General features: G+C 46.0%; 1 protein-coding gene across 41 annotated transcripts in view; it reads left to right on the top strand.

Annotated features, from left to right (window-relative positions):
• ARVCF (ARVCF delta catenin family member) overlaps nt 1-18,994 on the top strand; it is a 595,583-nt gene that overhangs the window by 392,203 nt on the left and 184,386 nt on the right. For all 41 annotated transcript variants that reach the window (XM_083418215.1, XM_083418211.1, XM_083418185.1 and 38 more), the window contains one exon: nt 17,402-17,560. In XM_083418215.1, the coding sequence (XP_083274341.1) occupies nt 17,435-17,560 (126 nt within the window). In that variant the 5' untranslated portion in view covers nt 17,402-17,434. The remainder of the gene's footprint in view (nt 1-17,401; nt 17,561-18,994) is intronic.

The following is an 18,994-nucleotide window of genomic DNA, read 5'->3' as shown; positions in this document are numbered from 1 at the left end:
AGACGCTCCTTCAGGTATACAGGACCGAGGCCGTTTAGGTCAGCACCAACACTTTGAATTGTGCTTGAAAACGTACTGGTTGGCCGCTGTGAGAACAGGATGCTGGACTCGATGGGCCGTTGGCTTGATCCTGCGGGCTCTGCTTGTATTCTTATCCCCTGAGATAAATGCGTACATACTGTTGCTTTGATGCTTCATTGTGATTGAGCGTTTGAGCTCATTCCTTTTGCACCCTGTCTGTCTAGCCGGAGCACAAGGAGAGAAAAACAAACTCTTAAGTGAGCCGAGGTGCTAAAGGAGCCCCGAGAGACATATTTCTTGTCAAAATGACAAACTGCTCTTTCTGATCCTCGGGGGCGGTTTGTGTGGCAAAAACGCACGAGGCATTAGCCTTCCTGTAATGGAGAAGGCAAGAGGGAGCATCAGGTTATTTCCACCTCCTCCTTGATTATTATTTTCATCGTCATTTTTTTAAAAAACTACCCTTCCTTTTCAGAAGCAGCTTTCCAAAAAGCGACACTCGGCTCCTCCTTCACATTTCCCCTGTTCCTTTCTCTGCTCTGTGCGGCAATTCCTGGAGAGGTACCTATGACCTCTTGCAGCCCTCTGGGTTTTGTGGGGAATGAGTTCAGCAGGTTAGCTGCATCCATCATTCCAGTCCATCAGAAACAGTTGAGCGCCAATTGCACCGCTCTTCCATTAGCGGAGACGCTTCAGATTGTTAAAATGGCGTAAAAGCCCTCTTTGCTGAATTGGTCAGGCGGTGTTGATTTCTGTGTTCTTATGAGGGGTTAATACACGGCTGAACGCAGCCCTTGTGATTCTCTCAGAGCAGCTTTGAGAAATATTGCCTAGGCCTTTCCTTCTTTCTAATAAATAGCCCTCGGATAGGGCTGCCCGACATCCCGTATAATACGGGATCCTCCCAGAATTCAGTGTAAAATTCTATGTATGCAAGTATGCCAACAAAGGTCCGTATAGTTAAAGCTATGGTTTTCCCAGTAGTGATGTATGGAAGTGAGAGCTGGACCATAAAGAAGGCTGATCGCTGAAGAATTGATGCTTTTGAATTATGGTGCTGGAGGAGACTCTTGAGAGTCCCATGGACTGCAAGAAGATCAAACCTCTCCAATCTTAAGGAAATCAGCCCTGGGTGCTCACTGGAAGGACAGATCCTGAAGCTGAGGCTCCAATACTTTGGCCACCTCATGAGAAGACTCCCTGGAAAAGACCCTGATGTTGGGAAAGATGGAGGGCACAAGGAGAAGGGGACGACAGAGGACCAGATGGTTGGACAGTGTTCTCGAAGCTACCAACATGAGTTTGACCAAACTGCGGGAGGCAGTGGAAGACAGGAGTGCCTGGCATGCTCTGGTCTGTGGGGTCATGAAGAGTTGGACACAACTAAATGACTAAACAACAACAACAACATGCAAGTAGGACAGGTGTGGGGAATCTGTGGTTCCCCAGAGGTTGCTGAACTACAACTCCCACCATTCCTGGCCATTGACTCTGTTTGCTGGGACTGATGGGAGCTGTTGCCGAGCAACCTCTAGAGCAGGGATCAGCAACCCAAGGCCCATGGGCCACAAGCGGCCCATGGGGATCATTTTACCAGCCTACAAGCCACTCCCGAACCAAGCCACCTACTCAGTCAGTTCCCGCACGCTGCGTTAAACTGTGCAGCGTAGGGCGGGGACTTGCTTTGTGGTGCTGAAAATCGCGTCTGTGCAGACGCCGGCACCGGAAATCATGGGCGTGCTCTTACACACACCCATGATCTGGCCCATGGAGGCAGTGGCGTAGCGTGGGGGGTGCAGGGGGGGCCGGGCGCAACATCTGGGGGTTAGGGTTAGGGGGCGCAAATCCATGGGTTAGGGGGCGCAAATCCATGGGTTAGGGGGCGCAAATTACTTGCCTTGCCCCGGGTGCTGACAACCCACGCTACGCCACTGCATGGAGGGGGCTCCGTGGCAGTGAACCGGCCCAGTCAAGGTAAGCCTTGCCGGCCCCTGATCTAGAGGGCTGAAAGTGAGTGGGTTTCCCCCCTTTTTCTGGTCTGTTATTCCACAATTGTCAACCCATTGCATGTACTTCTGATATTTCCTTTCTGCCCCCAGCAGATGCCTAGGAGAAATATCCACCTAAGAACTTGTGTTGATTTAGCCGACTCTAATTTGACAATGTGTCTCCAATATCCCTGGGTTATTCCCCTGGGATCTCTCCTCCAATTTATCTCTGGACTAAAGATCCAGCTCCCGAGAGTCCCTTGGGGAATCTGAAAAAATACAATACAGAAGGGTTATTCTCTCTCTCTCTCCCTCCTTATAGCTGCAAAGCATTAAAAAAAGCTGTGCTCAGGTACCAGCAAGAAAACAAACCTTTCCAGCTGTGCTTGTCTTTTAAAATGGATGGACAAGCCAAAGGCTATGACAGCTGAATCCTGCCCATACTTCAACCAAAAATAAACAAGGGTGAGACTTGCAACAAAACGTTGCATGTGGAGTACCCCTGCTCAGGGTGCCACCAAGCCAGCCATGTCCATTTCCGGACTACTCCATTCCAACCCCTTCCTCCAGTTTCCCATTTTTCTTCCCTGTCCAGCACTCAGAATTCTGCAGCCACCAAGCCTTGCTCATAGCTGTCAACTTACAGATTTGAAAATAAGGGACCAGCAGCCTTGAAAATAAGGGACCAACAGCCAAAATAAGGGACCTGCAGCCTCACCTGTTCCAGGCACTCCAGTCTTCCTGTCCTCCTGCAGTCTGGTCAAACTCATGCTGGTAGCTTCGAGAACACTGTCCAACCAACTTTGTAACCAGAGGTTCAACTGAATAGAATCTGAATCACATGCACCACAAGGCCTATGCAGCCTCAACTTATGTTGGCTCCCTGGCCTGGCTTTGCACTGCAAAGTTTCCAGCAGCACGTGCAACAAAATGGCATCCAGCATTCAAAAAACCCCTCAGCTTGCATTAACTAGCCACACACAAGGCATGCAAGCTCCACCCCCCAGTCATTCTTAGACTCCTTATTGGGTGAGCAACACAGCCAAGCAACACAGTTGGAGGCTCCCGCCTCCCTGGCCGGCAGGGAGGGAGGGAGAGGAGCTGCTTCCTTTGAAATTTAAGGGACATCATTTAAGGGACATCCATCAATAAGGGACAGCAGCGGGACATGGCACTGGAATAAGGGACTGTCCCTTCAAATAAGAGACACTTGACAGCTATGCTTGCTCAATGTTCATTGAGTTGTTTGCCACCCTTTTCCCGCCCCAATGTTTTTCTGCAGTTCAGCGAACCTTGGTGTTACCCTCCCACACCGTTCACCCTTCCTGAAGCCTCTTTCGTTTACACGGGCATTCCTATTTTAGCTTTAAGTGTTGGCATGCAGGGAACTGAATTCATGATTGGTACATTCAGGGGAATGATTGTAATTTCACAAACCTAGAGCGTAGTAAGAAGCAAAACATGGAAAATCAATTATCCCCCCCCCCCACTTTCTGTCCAACTTACTTACACCCTAGATGTTGACAAAGATTAGCCTTCTGTACTTAAGGTTATAAATAATTTTCTGCTTTGAGGAGTTTTCCGTAGGTATGCGCTTCCACAGAGATTTTTCCAGGCAAAACACTGGGCTGGGGGGGGGGGGGAGAGCAGGCCAATGTCTCACAGAAATTGAGAATACAGTGGTACCTCGGGCTACATATGCTTCAGGTTACATACACTTCAGGTTACAGACTTCGCTAACCCAGAAATAGTACCTCGGGTTAAGAACTTTGCTTCAGGATGAGAACAGAAATCACACGGCGGCGGTAGCAGGAGGCCCCATTAGCTAAAGTGGTGCTTCAGGTTAAGAACAGTTTCAGGTTAAGCACGGACCTCCGGAACAAATTAAGTACTTAACCCAAGGTACCACTGTAATAGTGTCTACATTTCCCAAGTTCTACAAATGCAGGAAAGGAATAAAAATAGTTTTAAAATGCTGGAAATTTACTCTCTCTCTCTCTCTCTCTTTTTGTAAAGGAAAGCTAGGGATTTTTGACTTCCCTAGACATCCAAATGCTTAGATTTGAGGTTAGGAATGTTGAGCTATCTGTGTCCCACCACTGGAATTTATGGAATTCCAAAAATCCCCTCAGCCTGATATGTTCTCCCTGATACCTCTCTCTTATTTTAACTCCATCTCTTTTACACTAGAGGTTTCCAACAGATTCTGTCCCTGGAGATTCTAGACTTGGATAAGCCATAATTTACATGCCCTTGACAAGATAGGCATTTGGTCAAGTGACTGGCATAAAAAGAGTCTTTTCAGTCTACGCCCATGTCACTGAACTCTAATTTGGGAGACCAGCATTGTGTGGACTGGCTCCAGAACCAGGGTCAGATTTAGGTTCGATGAGACCCTAAGCTACTGAAGGTAATGGAGCCCTTTGTATGTCCAGCTATCCTTTGTGAATAACAAATTGTTGCTTTTTTGTGTTAAATAGGTATCTAAAGCCATTTGCACATAGCAAAATATGTATTTTATCAAAGTAATTGTTGAACCGAAATACAGTTAAGAAGAAGTATATTAATAGTGAAATAATTATTAAGACCTAACTGTATGTAGGTTTTTTTTTTTATCTTATATTTTGGAAATGTACATCCAGTATTTTTTTCCTTTAATTTTTTTGGGGGCCCCCAAGAGAGTGGGGCCCTAAACTATAGCTTGTTTAGCTTATACATAAATCCGGCACCATCCAGAACATAAACAGAGTGCAGATGAAAACATTTACAAACAATACAGTCGTACCTTGGAAGTTGAACGGAATCCGTTCCGGAAGTCCGTTCGACTTCCAAAACGTTCAGAAACCAAAGCGCGGCTTCTGATTGGCTGCAGGAAGCTCCTGCAGCCAATTGGATGGCCCTTTGGACGCTCAGCTTCCAAAAATAGTTCGCAAACCGGAACAGTCACTTCTGGGTTTGCGACGTTCAGGAGCCAAAACGTTTGAGAGCTAAGCTGTTAAAAAACCAAGGTACGACTGTACTGAGAAAACTGCCTTTAGCTGTGGATGAGATGAGTTTTATCAAAACACATGCTACAAATTCAACACTTAAGAGGAACTACTGAGATCTGGGGGTGATGGGATAATGCAAAAGATTAGACAATATGTTTTTTTAAAAAAATAATATTTATTACTTTTTGAACAATTTAAACACTACAAAACAAAACAAAAACAAAAACAAAAAAAGAACAATACAATACAATACAAAGACACTACATAACACTAACACATTAAACTAACAAAGCCAAAGAAAAACAGTTTAAAACACTCAAACAGTTTCAATATCTTGTCTTTCATTCACTTATTTCACCGACCTCCTCGCACCTCCCTTTTTGTATTTCACTTCTATCAATTATTTCAGCAATTCCTTTCCATCTTTCTCTGTTTTCTGTCCTATAATTATCTTAACACATTCTAACCTTATTTTACCTATAATAGTCTATTAATCTATTTATACTTAAATCCTTATAACATTTCTGCTAAAGCCATATAACTTCATTCCACCAGTCTTTTAACATTCATTAATTTTGCAGTATTTCTGTAAATAATCTTTAAACTTTTTCCAGTCTTCTTCCACCGACTCTTCTCCCTGGTCTCAGAGTCTGCCAGTCATTTCCGCCAGTTCCATGTAGTCCATCAACTTCATTTGCCATTCTTCCCCGGTGGGTAGACCATATGTTTTCCAATACTTTGCAATAAGTAATCTTGCTGCAGTTGTTGCATACATAAAAAAAGTTCTATCCTAAAAGATTAGACAATATGTAGGGTTTTCTATTTTTGCTGTTTCAAGCTGCTCTGCCCCCAAATCCCCTTGTTTTAAACAACTCATAAAGGTAAAGACGCCCCCCCCCCCATTATTTTGCATCTTGTCGTGCTACTTACGACTCCTCTCCCCAACAAATCCACCATTTGGGCAATAGCTCATAAATATCTTAACTTTGTGGGGAAAAGGGAAGCATTAGGTATCAGAGACTGGATGGTCTCAAAACTGAAGGAGAGAAATAGCAGCCTCTTTTTTAAAAGGACACACCGTAGGGATGGGCAAATTGCTCAGTCTCAGTTTCTCTGAGGCTGATTCTAGAAGTGTTTCAGTTAAACACATTGTAAACACATACAGTGGTACCTCAGGTTACAAACACCTTGGGCTACAAACATTTCAGGTTACAGACTCCGCTAACCCAGAAATAGTACCTCAGGTCAAGAACTTTACCTCAGGATGAGAACAGAAATCATGCCGGCGGCTGCGGGAGGCCCCATTAGCTAAAGTGGTACCTCAGGTTAAAAACAGTTTCAGGTTAAGAACGGACCTCTGGAACAAATTAAGTTTGTAACCACTGTACAGGGAAATCCGGTGGGGAAAGATGGGACTCCACAGCGCCACCTGGTGTCACAGTGTTATATCACACATATAAAACGCTTTTTCTTTACCAATCTAACTGAGTCCTGAGTTTCTCATTTTCCCTGTTTTAAACTCAGTTCTGCAGATTTTCCACATACATATGCAATTTTTTAAAAAGTCCTCATGAAAACTAATCAGCCTTTCTATTTCTCCTAATTTTTCATATTATTATTATTAACCCGCCCTTCAACCTAAAGTCCCACACAATATTAAAGACAATATTTAAAATGGTTTAAAAGAATTTACAATCACAGGAATAAAGTGGGTCCTAAAGATCTACATCTCAAGTGTCAAAAGCAAGGGTATAGAGGTGCTTTTACAGCATTTCACAAGAAAATACACATTTCTGCATGCAATTCTGCCTAATATGCACACTGTAATATTTACATTTTCCCTAATATAATGCATTTTTGTTTGCTATTCTTCCTAACATGTGAATTTTACATAGAATCATAAAATTGCAGAGTAGGAAGGGACCTGGGGGCTACCTAGTCCAATCCCCTTCAATGCAGGAATCTGCTCATAGCTGTCCCTGTTTGGGCTCGAACCACCAACTTTGTGGTTTATAGCCAGACACACTTACCCATTGTGCAACTGTTGGCCAATCTACGCTTTGCATTTCTTGCGAATTTATGTACACTTTTCTCAGCCTGAATTGCAATGTTTGCTAGAAGTGTGAATTTGGAAGGATAGCTGCATTTCGTTTCATATACAGTGGTACCTCGGGTTAAGTACTTAATTCGTTCTGGTGGTCCGTTCTTAACCTGAAACTGTTCTTAACCTGAAGCACCACTTTAGCTAATGGGACCTCCTGTTGCCGCCGCGCCACTGGAACACGATTTCTGTTCTCATCCTGAAGCAAAGTTCTTAACCCGAGGTAATATTTCTGGGTTATTGGAGTCTGTAACCTGAAGTGTCTGTAACCTGAAGCCTATGTAACCCAAGGTACCACTGTATCGCTTTAAACCCCACCCCCTTCCATTTCCCCTCTCTCCACCCCCCTTTTTCTTTTTTCTTTTCTTCTCCCCCTAATGCCTCAACAAATGAAATGGATTTGTAAAAATGTTACATGGAAAAACAACAACGAGGCATTACACTTACTTCTGTAAAACAAGAAAACCCTTAATAAAAAAATAATAATAATAATAAAAAGCGTGAATGGGGTAGATTCACCTCTAAACATGAACGGAATCCATTTTCTCACCATTCCCAAACTCCCTCACTGTTCTGTTCAAAACAAACAAACAAATAAAGATCTTTTGCCACATCACAATCCAAGCTCAGCCATGAACAGACTCTTGAGTGGCGACAGTTCATTAATTAACACATCCTGTGATTCAAATAACTGGGCTTGGCTCCCATTTTGGATACCAAAGCAAATCTCGTTGGAGTGGCTCCTCTCCAACTTCCTGGGTAAGAAGCCAGTTGAGCCTTGCAAGCGGAGAACATGTTTTGGAGTTTAAATCTAAGCCGCTCTGGTATCAGAGATGATTCCCCTGTCCCCAAATCCATCTTGTGCCACAGTGAAGTTCTCTGGCCAGCGAAAAATTATCTTTGTCCTTCAAATAAGAGACAACTAAAGAGGAAGGGAGAAGAAACTGCTCTGCCACCACATGCCTGCCGAAAGGAATTGCTCAAGAACAACAAGCCTTACAAGTGTTATGTGGTCATGCCAAGGCAGTAGCATAGTTGGGGTGGGGGTGGGGCATGGCCCCGGGTGCAAATTTATGAGGGGGTGCAACCAGGTGCCACCACAAAGGCCTCTTCATTGATGGTGGATATTCTATTCCAGGCACTTCCAACTTCCAAGAGATTGCAATCTACTCCCACTATATAAAAACCTGGCAGTGATCTACACCATTGGATTGACCAGAGTTGTTGAGCTTTTTTTTGGGGGGGGGGGGTTGGGGCCCCGCAATCAGCCAGTAGATTGCGATCGACCTGTTGGATATCCCTGTTCTATTATTATCATTATCATTATTTATCATTATTATTTTATTTATACCCCACCCATCTAGCTAGGTTGCCCCAGCCACTCTGGGCAGCTTCCAACATATATAAAAACATAATAAAACATTAAATATTAAAAAAACTTTCCAATACATGGCTGCTTTCACATGTCTTCTAAAGCTTGTATAGTTGCTTACTTCCTTGGCTCAGGGGTCACATGACTCCATACCCTCCAACGATTCTCCAATGAAAATCGGGGTGTCCTAAGGAAATGTGGGACATTCCGGGATCAAATCAGAAACTGGGATGGCTTCTGTAAATCTGGGACTGTCCCTGGAAATTAAGGATACTTGGAGGGCCTGCAGTTTTCAGAGTCTTCAGGGAAGAGGGATTGATTGATTGTTGTTTAGTCATTTAGTTGTGTCTGAATCTTCGTGACCCCATGGACCAGAGCACGCCAGGCACTCCTGTCTTCTACTGCCTCCCGCAGTTTGGTCAAACTCATGTTAGTAGCTTCAAGAACACTGTCCAACCATCTCGTTCTCTGTCGTCCCCTTATCCTTGTGCCCTCCATCTTTCCCAACATCAGGGTCTTTTCCAGGGAGTCTTCTCTTCTCATGAGGTGGCCAAAGTATTGGAGCCTCAGCTTCAGGATCTCTCCTTCCAGTGAGCACTTTGAAAGTTGTCTTTCTGCCAGGCAAACAGGGGTCTCCATTCCCCTTAACAAACTACGGCTCCGGTAGCTGCTTGAAATCGTATGAAACTGAGTCAAATGTATGGTGCAGATATGACCTAAGGCAGGATATTCTGGTTACCTCAAATAGCAGTAAGATAGCAGTGCCATCCCAACTCCGCCTGGAAATTTGCTCTTGAAACTGTGCCATCTGCATAGCGAGCCAAGCAGGAATTTAATATTCCAATTTTTTATTTATTTTATTTTATTTTTTGACGGGAGACCATCTCTTCCAACAGATAGTGAGCTACTTTAGGAATGCAGATCCGTCCCGAAAAAGCTCTCGGGACTCACATTTCCAAGGCAGTTGCTGGATAAAACACTAGCTCACCAGTGCTCATTTAAAACCAGCATGCTCCAGTTTTGCAGGATTGCTTATGTCTAAGTGCCGGGCTTTAAAGATTTGCTTTGCCCACAGGCAAGCCTGAATACAAAGTGTGAATTTTATTTTCATTCTAAACACGGTGGATTTTCTTTCGGGAGTGGGGTGGGGAGCGGAGAGAGCGAGAGAGTCACAAAAAGTGCATGAAAAGAGTAGAAAAATATTCCTTTCCCTCCTGTTATTCTCCCTGAGTTTATTGTCACAAAACAGTTTTACTGCAGAGGGATTTAGAGCAAAGGATGAAAAGATTCCCAGTCTAGTATGCCCCAGAATGGACCCTGATTTGGAAGACATTAGGATCTGTAATATAATGAGATATCCAGAGTGCTCGTATCCCAGAAAATTAGGAGGATGCTTCGTGGTGGTGTCAGCAAGACATGAAATTTTGGGACTTGAAATGCATTGGAGAGCCTGTGTGGTGTAATGGTTAAAGTGTTGGGCTAGGACCTGGGAGACCTGGGTTCGAATCCTCACTCGACCATGACAGGGTGACCTTGGGCCAGGGACTGTCTCTCAGCCTAACCTACCTCACAGGGTTGATGTGGGGATTAAAGGAGAACCAGTGTATGCCACTCTGAGCTCCTTGGCGGGAGGAAAATGGTGGGATATAAACACAATAAGTAACTAAAAATATAGTGGCCACTTTCAGATTGCCTGTTTCTTGGGCACTCGTCCTGATTTGTTTGCACAAAGTTTGGAAGGGAGGAAGATAGGAAAGCGTCCTTATAGAGCCATCTAGCTCAGCTCTGCTCACACAGTGTCATGAATGAGCCAGCTCCAAGGAAAGGTTTGCAGCCAACTGCAGAAAGCAGCCTCTCGGAACAGGGAGGCTTTGATGTTAGTCAGACAGAGGAAAACCGGCAGCTGCAGACTTCGGCTTCTCCTGACCTTGATGGGCTGGCTGCTAAGGCTGTAGCTGAGAGCAGGCTTGAACGCAGCCAAAGCTCACCGGAAGCACACACAGTAGCGAATAACAGCCTCTTGGAGCAGGAAGAGGTTGGGGCTGTCCCACTAAGTCTGAGGAGTCGGCGAATGGGAGGGCTGATAGATAAGAAGTCAAACCAGAAATATAAGGGTTGTAAGTTCAATTTCTTCTGTCGACGCCGGAAGGACTCTTGAGAAGGGTCATCTTGAGTAATGATGCTTTGTTAGAGCCGTCTGGAGCTATCTGTTTGTTTTTGCAGCAAATCCTCCTTTTTAATTATCTACGCTTACTGTGTTATCAAGCTGGGAACTTGGACTCCTGACACACAGACTGGTAGCGGTTCTCAGGATTTCAGACATTCCCAGCCGTACCTGGAGATTCCAGGAACTGAAACTGGGACCCTCTCCATGAGGAGCACCTCCTCCTCCACTGAGCCACAGCCCTTCCGGAGGTTAGATGATGCCTGCAGGGAAGTTAGGCACCATTGCATCAAGTGAATATTGAGAGTTGGTAGGAGAACCCTATTCTCCACACAGAGCAACTGTCAGGAGTGCGTGCAGGAGCCAGGCCCTGTGACCAATAGGACTTTGCAGGACTGGGGCCGTCCTAAGTTTGTTCTGAAGAGGCAAGGCGCAGCCGCACAGGTGAGGCCGATTGGTACCTCACAGCACCTGGTGGCAAGAGCCGGGAAGGGATATAAGGCCAGCATTTCCCTTCTTTGCCACAGTAACACGTTCCCTGCCTTGCTGCGTTTGACTTCTTGATTCCTTACTTCCTGACCCTCGGACCCTTGACTTCTTGACTCCTGGCTCTCTGACCCTTGGACTCTTGGCTTCCTGGCTTCTGGACCCCCGTTGCTGCTCCCACCCCGCCATCTTGCCCCCGGTCCTGACGTCCCCTGCTGGGACTTCGATCACCCGTGCACCAGACCGTGACAGCAACAATTCCCAGAATTTCCCTGGGGGAAGGGATTGGCCACTGAACCACTCTGGGTACTGTACTGTAAGGGGAATAATGGGGGTTCTATGAACAGCTCTCAGCATCCTTAACAAGCTACACATCCCAGGATTCTTTGCGGGGGAGCCAGGACTGTACTTTAGGAAAGAAAGAAACTGGAAGTGGGAGGTGCGGAGCTGCGGCGGGGCAAGCCGATTGGGCGCCTGGGGCAGCAGGTGGGGCCAGCCGGCCATGGGGGCGGGGTGAGCCGGGGCAGGATTCTCTGCTGGGGCCTCTGAGGCAGTGGCGTAGCGTGGGTTGTCAGCACCCGGGGCAAGGCAAGTAATTTGCGCCCCCCCCCCGCTGCACTGTCCCTCGCCCAGATAGTCCCTCGCTCTCTCTCCGCACCGCACCGCACGCCTGGCACCCTCCCCTCCACAGTGGGCGGCGACCCGGCGGCTCGGATCGGATCCGCACAGCCAGCACTGCAGTGAGAGAGAGTGAGTGAGCCAGGTAGGGGCAGAGAGCTGCGAGTGCGAGCGCGCCCCCCCCAGATGTTGCGCCCGGTGCGGCCGGCCCCCCCTGCACCCCCCACGCTACGCCACTGCTCTGAGGAGTCAGTCTGCCTCCCTTCTTCCACTCAGCCGCCCTGCAGCTGAGGGTGAGGCGGTGGGCGGACCGTATGGGGCAGCGCAGAGCCTGCGGACGCCCAAGCCACTGCGTCACTCCCAGGAAAGACGCGTGGCTCAGGTGTGCTGCAGGCGAGTGCCGCCCGACATTTTGTCACCCCCCTCAGTGCTGACACCTGCCCCAACTGCACCCCCCTTCCTCCACCCCTGGTGGGGAGGCAGGAAATGATAATAAATATGCAATAGTTGCTGTGCAGGGAGAGAAACCTTTTTTTAAAAAAATTGTAAAGTGAGCACAACAGATACAAAGCAAATGCGATTTTCAGAAATGAATTCTGAAAAGGAGTGCTGGGTTTAAATAACAAAAATGAATGGAGCAGTGAAATGGTTGAGGGGTCGAAATCCCATTTTTCAGTTGGAAAGAGTTGTGTGAGCAGCATAGCTGAACAAACAGAATCCTCTTCCTTTCCTGGTCGGAATCTGGAGCTGACAGGTGTTCAGGTCCGTCCGTCCCCAGTCCGCATTTGCGGGTTCTTTCGGTGACATTTTTTAGGCGCCACTGTCTTCAGCTAAGATAGCGGTGTGCCAAGATTTGACGATGAAGAAGCCACATTTTAACGGATTGTTATTTTCCTTCCTGTCCAATTTCCGATTCCAGGGGGCGGGTAAGGAGACAGAACAGGCCTCATTAAAAGAAGGGATGACTTTGTGTGCGTCCCGGTTTAAACAGGGCAGCGCCTATTGAAGAAGGTTGGGAAGGCTTTGTGACTGGGCTTATTGTTTGAGCTGACTGGGAGCTAAAACTGCCTGCAGGGTTAAACTCCAAAGCCCTTAATTGCGACACTCAGTATTCTTCCAAAATGTCAGTCTGTAGCTGTAAATAAAACTGTCCGGAACAAGGGCACCTTAGCCGGTTTTGTCTCAAAGGAGTTTTGGAAAACCACGTGAGGATTAAGAAGAGCATTTTCTTCCCATGTGCTTTAACAAAGAGCATTCAATGCTGTGCGGCTGCGCAAACAGACAACTTTGTTGCTGCTGCTGCTGCTGCACAACAATGGATAGGCCTTACCTCTTAACCCCGCAGGGCTGCAAAATGAGGGACGAGGTGGGGATCTGTATGGGAATACAACGGCAAAGCATCGAGGAATGAAGGATGTTATCAAACACTCGTGAAGGTTATCAAGAAGATGATATCTAGTGAACAGAGCGTCTGCTTTGAATTCACAAGGACCCAGGTTCCCTTGCATCTCCAGGAAAACCCTGTCTGAAATCCTGGAGAGCTTCCCGTCAGTGTAGCCAATACTGGTCTAGATGAACGCAGGTGGAGCTCTGGTCTAAACCACTGAGCCTTGACTCATACAAAGATTCCCTTTGCGAAATAACAAAGATATGTAAAAACAAAAGTCTTCTCCACCTGCCAGTTCCATCCATTATTGAGAATCAAGGTTCTGCAAAGTCTTAGATGAGCCAGACATTTGCATATTCTGGTGGCGCTGAGCAACCGTGTGCCTCCATATTCATATAAGAAATATAATCATGTCATATGGGGGAAAATAGATATCTATCATTAGAGCTCTGTCCTTTAGATACTTCTAGCTTATGAGATACCTGTTCCAGGAAGGCAATAACACAACAAATTTCAGTGATAGGGGCTGTCCTTGTTTAGACCCTTAACCTAGCACAGGATAGACTAAGGGAAGGTAAAAGGGACGTGGGTGGCACTGTGGTCTAAACCTCTGAGCCTCTTGGGCTTGCCGATCAGAAGGTTGGTTGTTCAATCCCCATGAAGGAGTGAGCTCCCGTTGCTCTGTCCCAGCTCCTGCCAACCTGCAGTCTGAAAGCACGCCAGTGCAAGTAGATCAATAGGTACCACTGCAACAGGAAGCTAAATGGCGTTTCCATGCGCTCTGGTTTCCGTCACGGTTTTCCATTGCGCCAGAAGTGGTTTAGTCCTGCTGGCCACATGACCCGGAAAGCTTTCTGTGGACAAACGCTGGCTCCCTCAGCTTGAAAGCGAGATGGGCGCCGCAACCCCATACTTGTCTTTGACTGGATTCAACTGTCCAGGGGTCTTTTACTTTTAATTTACCTCGATGAACCAGTATAAGACAGCTCACTGTGGCCCTTCATTGTTTGGAGAAGGGCTGTAACTCAGTACAGTGGTACCTTGGGTTACAGACGCTTCAAGTTACAGACACTTCAGGTTACAGACTCCGCTAACCCAGAAATAGTACCTCGGGTTAAGAACTTTGCTTCAATATGAGAACAGAAATCATACGGTGGCAGCGGGAGGCCCCCATTAGCTAAAGTAGTACCTCAGGTTAAGAACAGTTTCAGGTTAAGAACAGACCTCCAGAACGAATTAAGTTCTTAACCTGAGGTACCACAGTATTAGATCACCTGCCTTTTATGCAGAAGCCCCCAGATTCAATTTCTCACGTCTCCCAGTAGGGCTGGGAGTGATTCCTTCCTCATACCCTAGAAAGACAATGCCAGTCATGGTAGACAATACTGAGAGAGACGGATCCAGTGTCCTGGCTTGGAGTTAAGCGGCAGCTCTTTCCTCGCTGAACCACTAGGATAGCTCAGCTAGTGGACTCTGGTGCCTTCATTTTTTTATATGTAGCTTGCATTTTTGGCTGCAAAGCTTGGTTAGCCACATAGTAGCTCAGCGTATACCTTCAGACTCAGTTTTCTGCACTTGGTGTTTGTCAAGGCTCATCACATAGAGGAGGGAGAAAGGTTGCTTTCTGCTGCTCCAGAGAAGCGGACACGGAGCAATGGATCCAAACTACAAGAAAGAAGATTCCACCTTAACATTAGGAAGAACTTCCTGACAGTAAGAGCTGTTTGACAGTGGAATTTACTGCCAAGGAGTGTGGTGGAGTCTCCTTCTTTGGAGGTCTTTAAGCAGAGGCTTGACAACCATATGTCAGGAGTGCTCTGATGGTGTTTCCTGCTTGGCAGGGGGTTGGACTCAATGGCCCTTGTGGTCTCTTCCAACTCTATGATTCTAGGATTCTAGGATTTTATTATCAGTTGTGGAGGGCTGAGCCCAACGAGCAACGTTCAAGGCAGCCCATTCCTTACTTACAGACGCTTTAAATAAGAACTGGTCGGCTTGTTGTGAGCAGCAAATAGCTTTTAAATATGTAGAAATGGCCTTTTGTAAATAGGTAATAAATGACACCTTTGAATGAACTCCACTTACCGGTGTTATTTAGAGTATCTGCAGGGTGGCCTCTGCAGGCAAGCTGACCCTCTTTTCTGTTCAGTTCTTTTCCTTTCCTCCCTACTGTCTTAACTATAATGTATAGTGATTTGCGTTTACAATCAAGTGCTACAGAAGAAAGTAAAGCTATCGCCATAATTAAGCGAACAAAATTAAACCAGCCCATTGCAATTAATTTTTAAGTGAATCGGAAATATGCCTAGTTTTTATTATTCCTGCTCTGTGCCTCCTTGTGACCGATAGAGGAGTCAGTCTCCCTGTGATGTGTCCTTTCGGTAGATTTAAAAGGAGTGTACCTGTAAGTCTCCTCATGTTTTCTGGTAGGCGGCATTGCGACCGGGCATTGGGCCCTACATTGATCTGGCTGGGGGTGCAGATCAGCCCCCACTTGCCACTGCCCGGACAAGTCACTGGCACTGGCTGGGGCCCTGCCCGGGGCAGGCCCTGTGGTCAAATCAGCACTGACGGGAGGCATGGCCACTGGAAATTTAAACCACGGTGTGGCCAGCGGCCATCCTCTCTCGTCCTTCGCCAGATCCTGTCGATGCACCTCTGATTTAATTGTTGGGTTGTGATGGCACAAACTCCATACTGAAGAGGCAGCGCGAGTTTGCCATGTGACCAGAATGCCTGCCTTGCTAGGGGAGACACAACATGCCTAATTCTTTTATATAGATATAATATAATGATATATATTACTATATTATTATTATATTATATTATATTATATTATATTATATTATTATTATAGATACAATTTTTATTAGGAACTTAAACAAAACATATTATCTTAAAACATACCATCCTTAATCCCCCCCATTTTTCTCCCTCCTCCCTCCCTCCCTCCCTCCCTCCCTCCCTCCCTCCCTCCCATAAAACAACCCCCTTCCCCACCCCCCCTGACTTCCCTCACTTCCAATCTCTGCTGTTCTCTGCATGTTACAAAATTGTATAAATCCTTAATTTATCTAGCTGGTTGTTATCAATAAAAAGTTTGTGAGTGTTTATTCAAAACTTGCCAAGGAGTCCAATTCACTTTGTTGCGTCTTTAAATACTTTGTAAAAGATTCCCATTCATCTTTAAAGTCACAGTTATCCTTGTCCCATAGCTTATGTGACAATTTTGCCAGTTCTGCAGCAGGTTTTCTTGCCATAGTTCTTTAGTCGGGATTTCCTCAGTCTTCCGTCTTTGTGCTATTAAGACTCTTGCGGCCGTTGTCACATACACAACATGCCTAATTCAATACAGGAGCTTAAGTGTGATGATGGGATGGCAGGGGTTGAGCATTTATCAGGAACGACTCACTTCTCCTAATTGATCAGGAGGGTCCACAGAGGTTGTTGCTGAATCGGTGCGAACGTGGGGAGCACAAAAGGGGTCTGTGAAGGTCGAGGAGGCACCTGAGTCTTACCTGCATGTGGGTGTTTCTATGCAGTTGTGACATCCAGTTCTGTCCCAGCATTTTTTTAAAAAATAATTTCACTATAACAAATTATCATAACATATCATCTTAATCATTTCCCCAATTTTCCCCCTCCCCAAAAAAGAACCCTCCCTCCTCCCCCCAAGACTTCCTTCCATTCCTCTCTCTGATTTTTCAGCACATGTTGTTCTCTGCATATTGTCAAATTGTAAAGATCCTTAAATTGTCTATCTATTATATCAACAGTCAATAAATCTGTGTATGTTTATCCAAAACCTGCCAAGGAGTCCAGTTCATTTTGGGGGTTTTTTTTAAGTTGTTTGTAAAAAGTTCCCATTCTTCTTTAAAGTCACAATTCTCCTTGTCTCACAGTTTGTATGTCAATTTTGCCAGTTCTGCATAATCCATCAATTTCTCTTGCCATTGTTCATTTGCCGGGGTTTCCTCATTCTTCCATCCTTACGCTATTAAGACTCTTGCCACCGTTGTCGCATTCATAAATAAATTCTTTATTTTCCTTGGCAGGTCTTTTCCTACAATCCCTAACAATCTGGTTTTGTTTTTTTTACAAATGTTAATTCAAACATTTTCTTCAACTCATTATATATCATTTCCCAGAATTTTTTAATTTCTCCACATTCCCACCGCATATGGTAAAATGTCCCTTCTTTTTCTTTACACTTCCAACATACATTTGACCCAGTTCTGTCCCAGCATTGACACAATCCACCCTTTATTCTCTAGGAGCAAAGCCCCAGCAACCAGACCTCGATAGCAATGATGCAGGAGCCCCAGGAAATGGTAGAAGAGACTGTAACTGTGGAGGAAGACCCTGGAACCCCGACGTCCCACGTTTCCATTGTGACTTCAGAAGACGGGACCACGAGGAGAACTGAGACCAAGGTAGGAACCATCGGCTTTGGCCTTTTCTCTGCCAAGACCTCTCAACAGGGTGAGGAGAGGTGAAAGGAGCGCCGTTTTATCTAGGGTTTATTGTGGTTTGATTTAAATACTGTATTTTTCGCTCTATAAGACGCACCAGACCACAAGACGCACCTCGTTTTTGGAGGAGGAAAACAAGGAAAAAAATATTCTGAATCTCAGCAGCCAGAACAGCAAGAGGGATCGCTGTGCAGTGAAAGCAGCGATCCCTCTTGCTGTTCTGGCTTCAGCGATAGCTGCGCAGCCTGCATTCGCTCCATAAGACGCACACACATTTCCCCTTACTTTTTAGGAGGGAAAAACTGAGTCTTATAGAGCAAAAAATACGGTACTTTATTGTCACTTGTACAACTTGCATACAGTGAGATTACACGAGTACCCACCACTCAGCTCTCTTAGTCTTAATTCCCCTCGTTTACTGAAGCACACGCACCAAACCCGAAAGTCAGTTGCCCTGTAGTTATCTTTTCATTCAGTGGCCTAACAGCCTGTTGGTGTGACTATTCATGCTTCTGTATCTTCTGCCTGAGGGCAGGAGATCAAGAAAGTGCTGGCCAGGGTGTGAATCATCCCTGAGAATTTTCCTCACTCTCCTGAGGCAACGTTCGTCCGCTATTTCATCCAGCGGATTCATAATATCTTGTGCTGTATTCACCACCCCCTGTTCGCACTTCCTATCAGTTGATGTTAAACCAGCGTACCGCACCGTGATGCAGTATGAAAGGACACTTTCTATTGTGGACCGGTAGAAGGAGGTCATCAAATGTCGATTGACATCGTTCTTCTGCAATGCTCGGAGGAGATGGAGTCTCTGTTGGGCTTTCTTAACCACCTGGGTTGTACTGATTTTCCAAGTAAGGTCTTCACTGAGATAAACTCCTAGGAATTTAAAGGAAAAGATCCTCTCCACACAGCCCTCCCCAATGTACAGTGGGGCAAGTTCACATCTCTTTCTCTGAAAGTCCTCCTTTGTCTTGTGGATATTAAGGTGCAAGTTGTTCCCTATGCACCTTGTAGATATATTGATCTGAAGCTTCTGGAGCATAGGCGTTGAAGAGCTGCAGATCTGCACGGGGGGGGGGGGAGAAAATGCGGCCCTCCATCTCTTCATCTGGCCCTTGGAGCCCTCCTCAGGTCACACCCTTCCCCAGCACCCCTCGGCACTCTGAACATCTATGCCTGGCTGGAAGGTGTTTGTGGACCCTGAGAATGCCTCCAGCTTCCCTGGGTGTGCAACCGAGAGGGGTGTTCTAGTTACAGGTAGGTAGCCATGTTGGTCTGCCATAGTTGAAACAAAATAAAAAAATTCCTTCCAGTAGCACCTTAGAGACCAACTAAGTTTGTTGTCTGAAGAAGTGTGCATGCACACGAAAGCTCATACCAATAACAAACTTA

This window comes from Podarcis tiliguerta (genome assembly GCF_965153285.1).
Source record: "Podarcis tiliguerta genome assembly, chromosome: 16".
In the NCBI taxonomy this organism is placed as follows: domain Eukaryota; kingdom Metazoa; phylum Chordata; class Lepidosauria; order Squamata; family Lacertidae; genus Podarcis; species Podarcis tiliguerta.
Note: the sequence above shows the minus strand (reverse complement) of the source record. Positions and strands in the feature narration are given on the sequence as shown.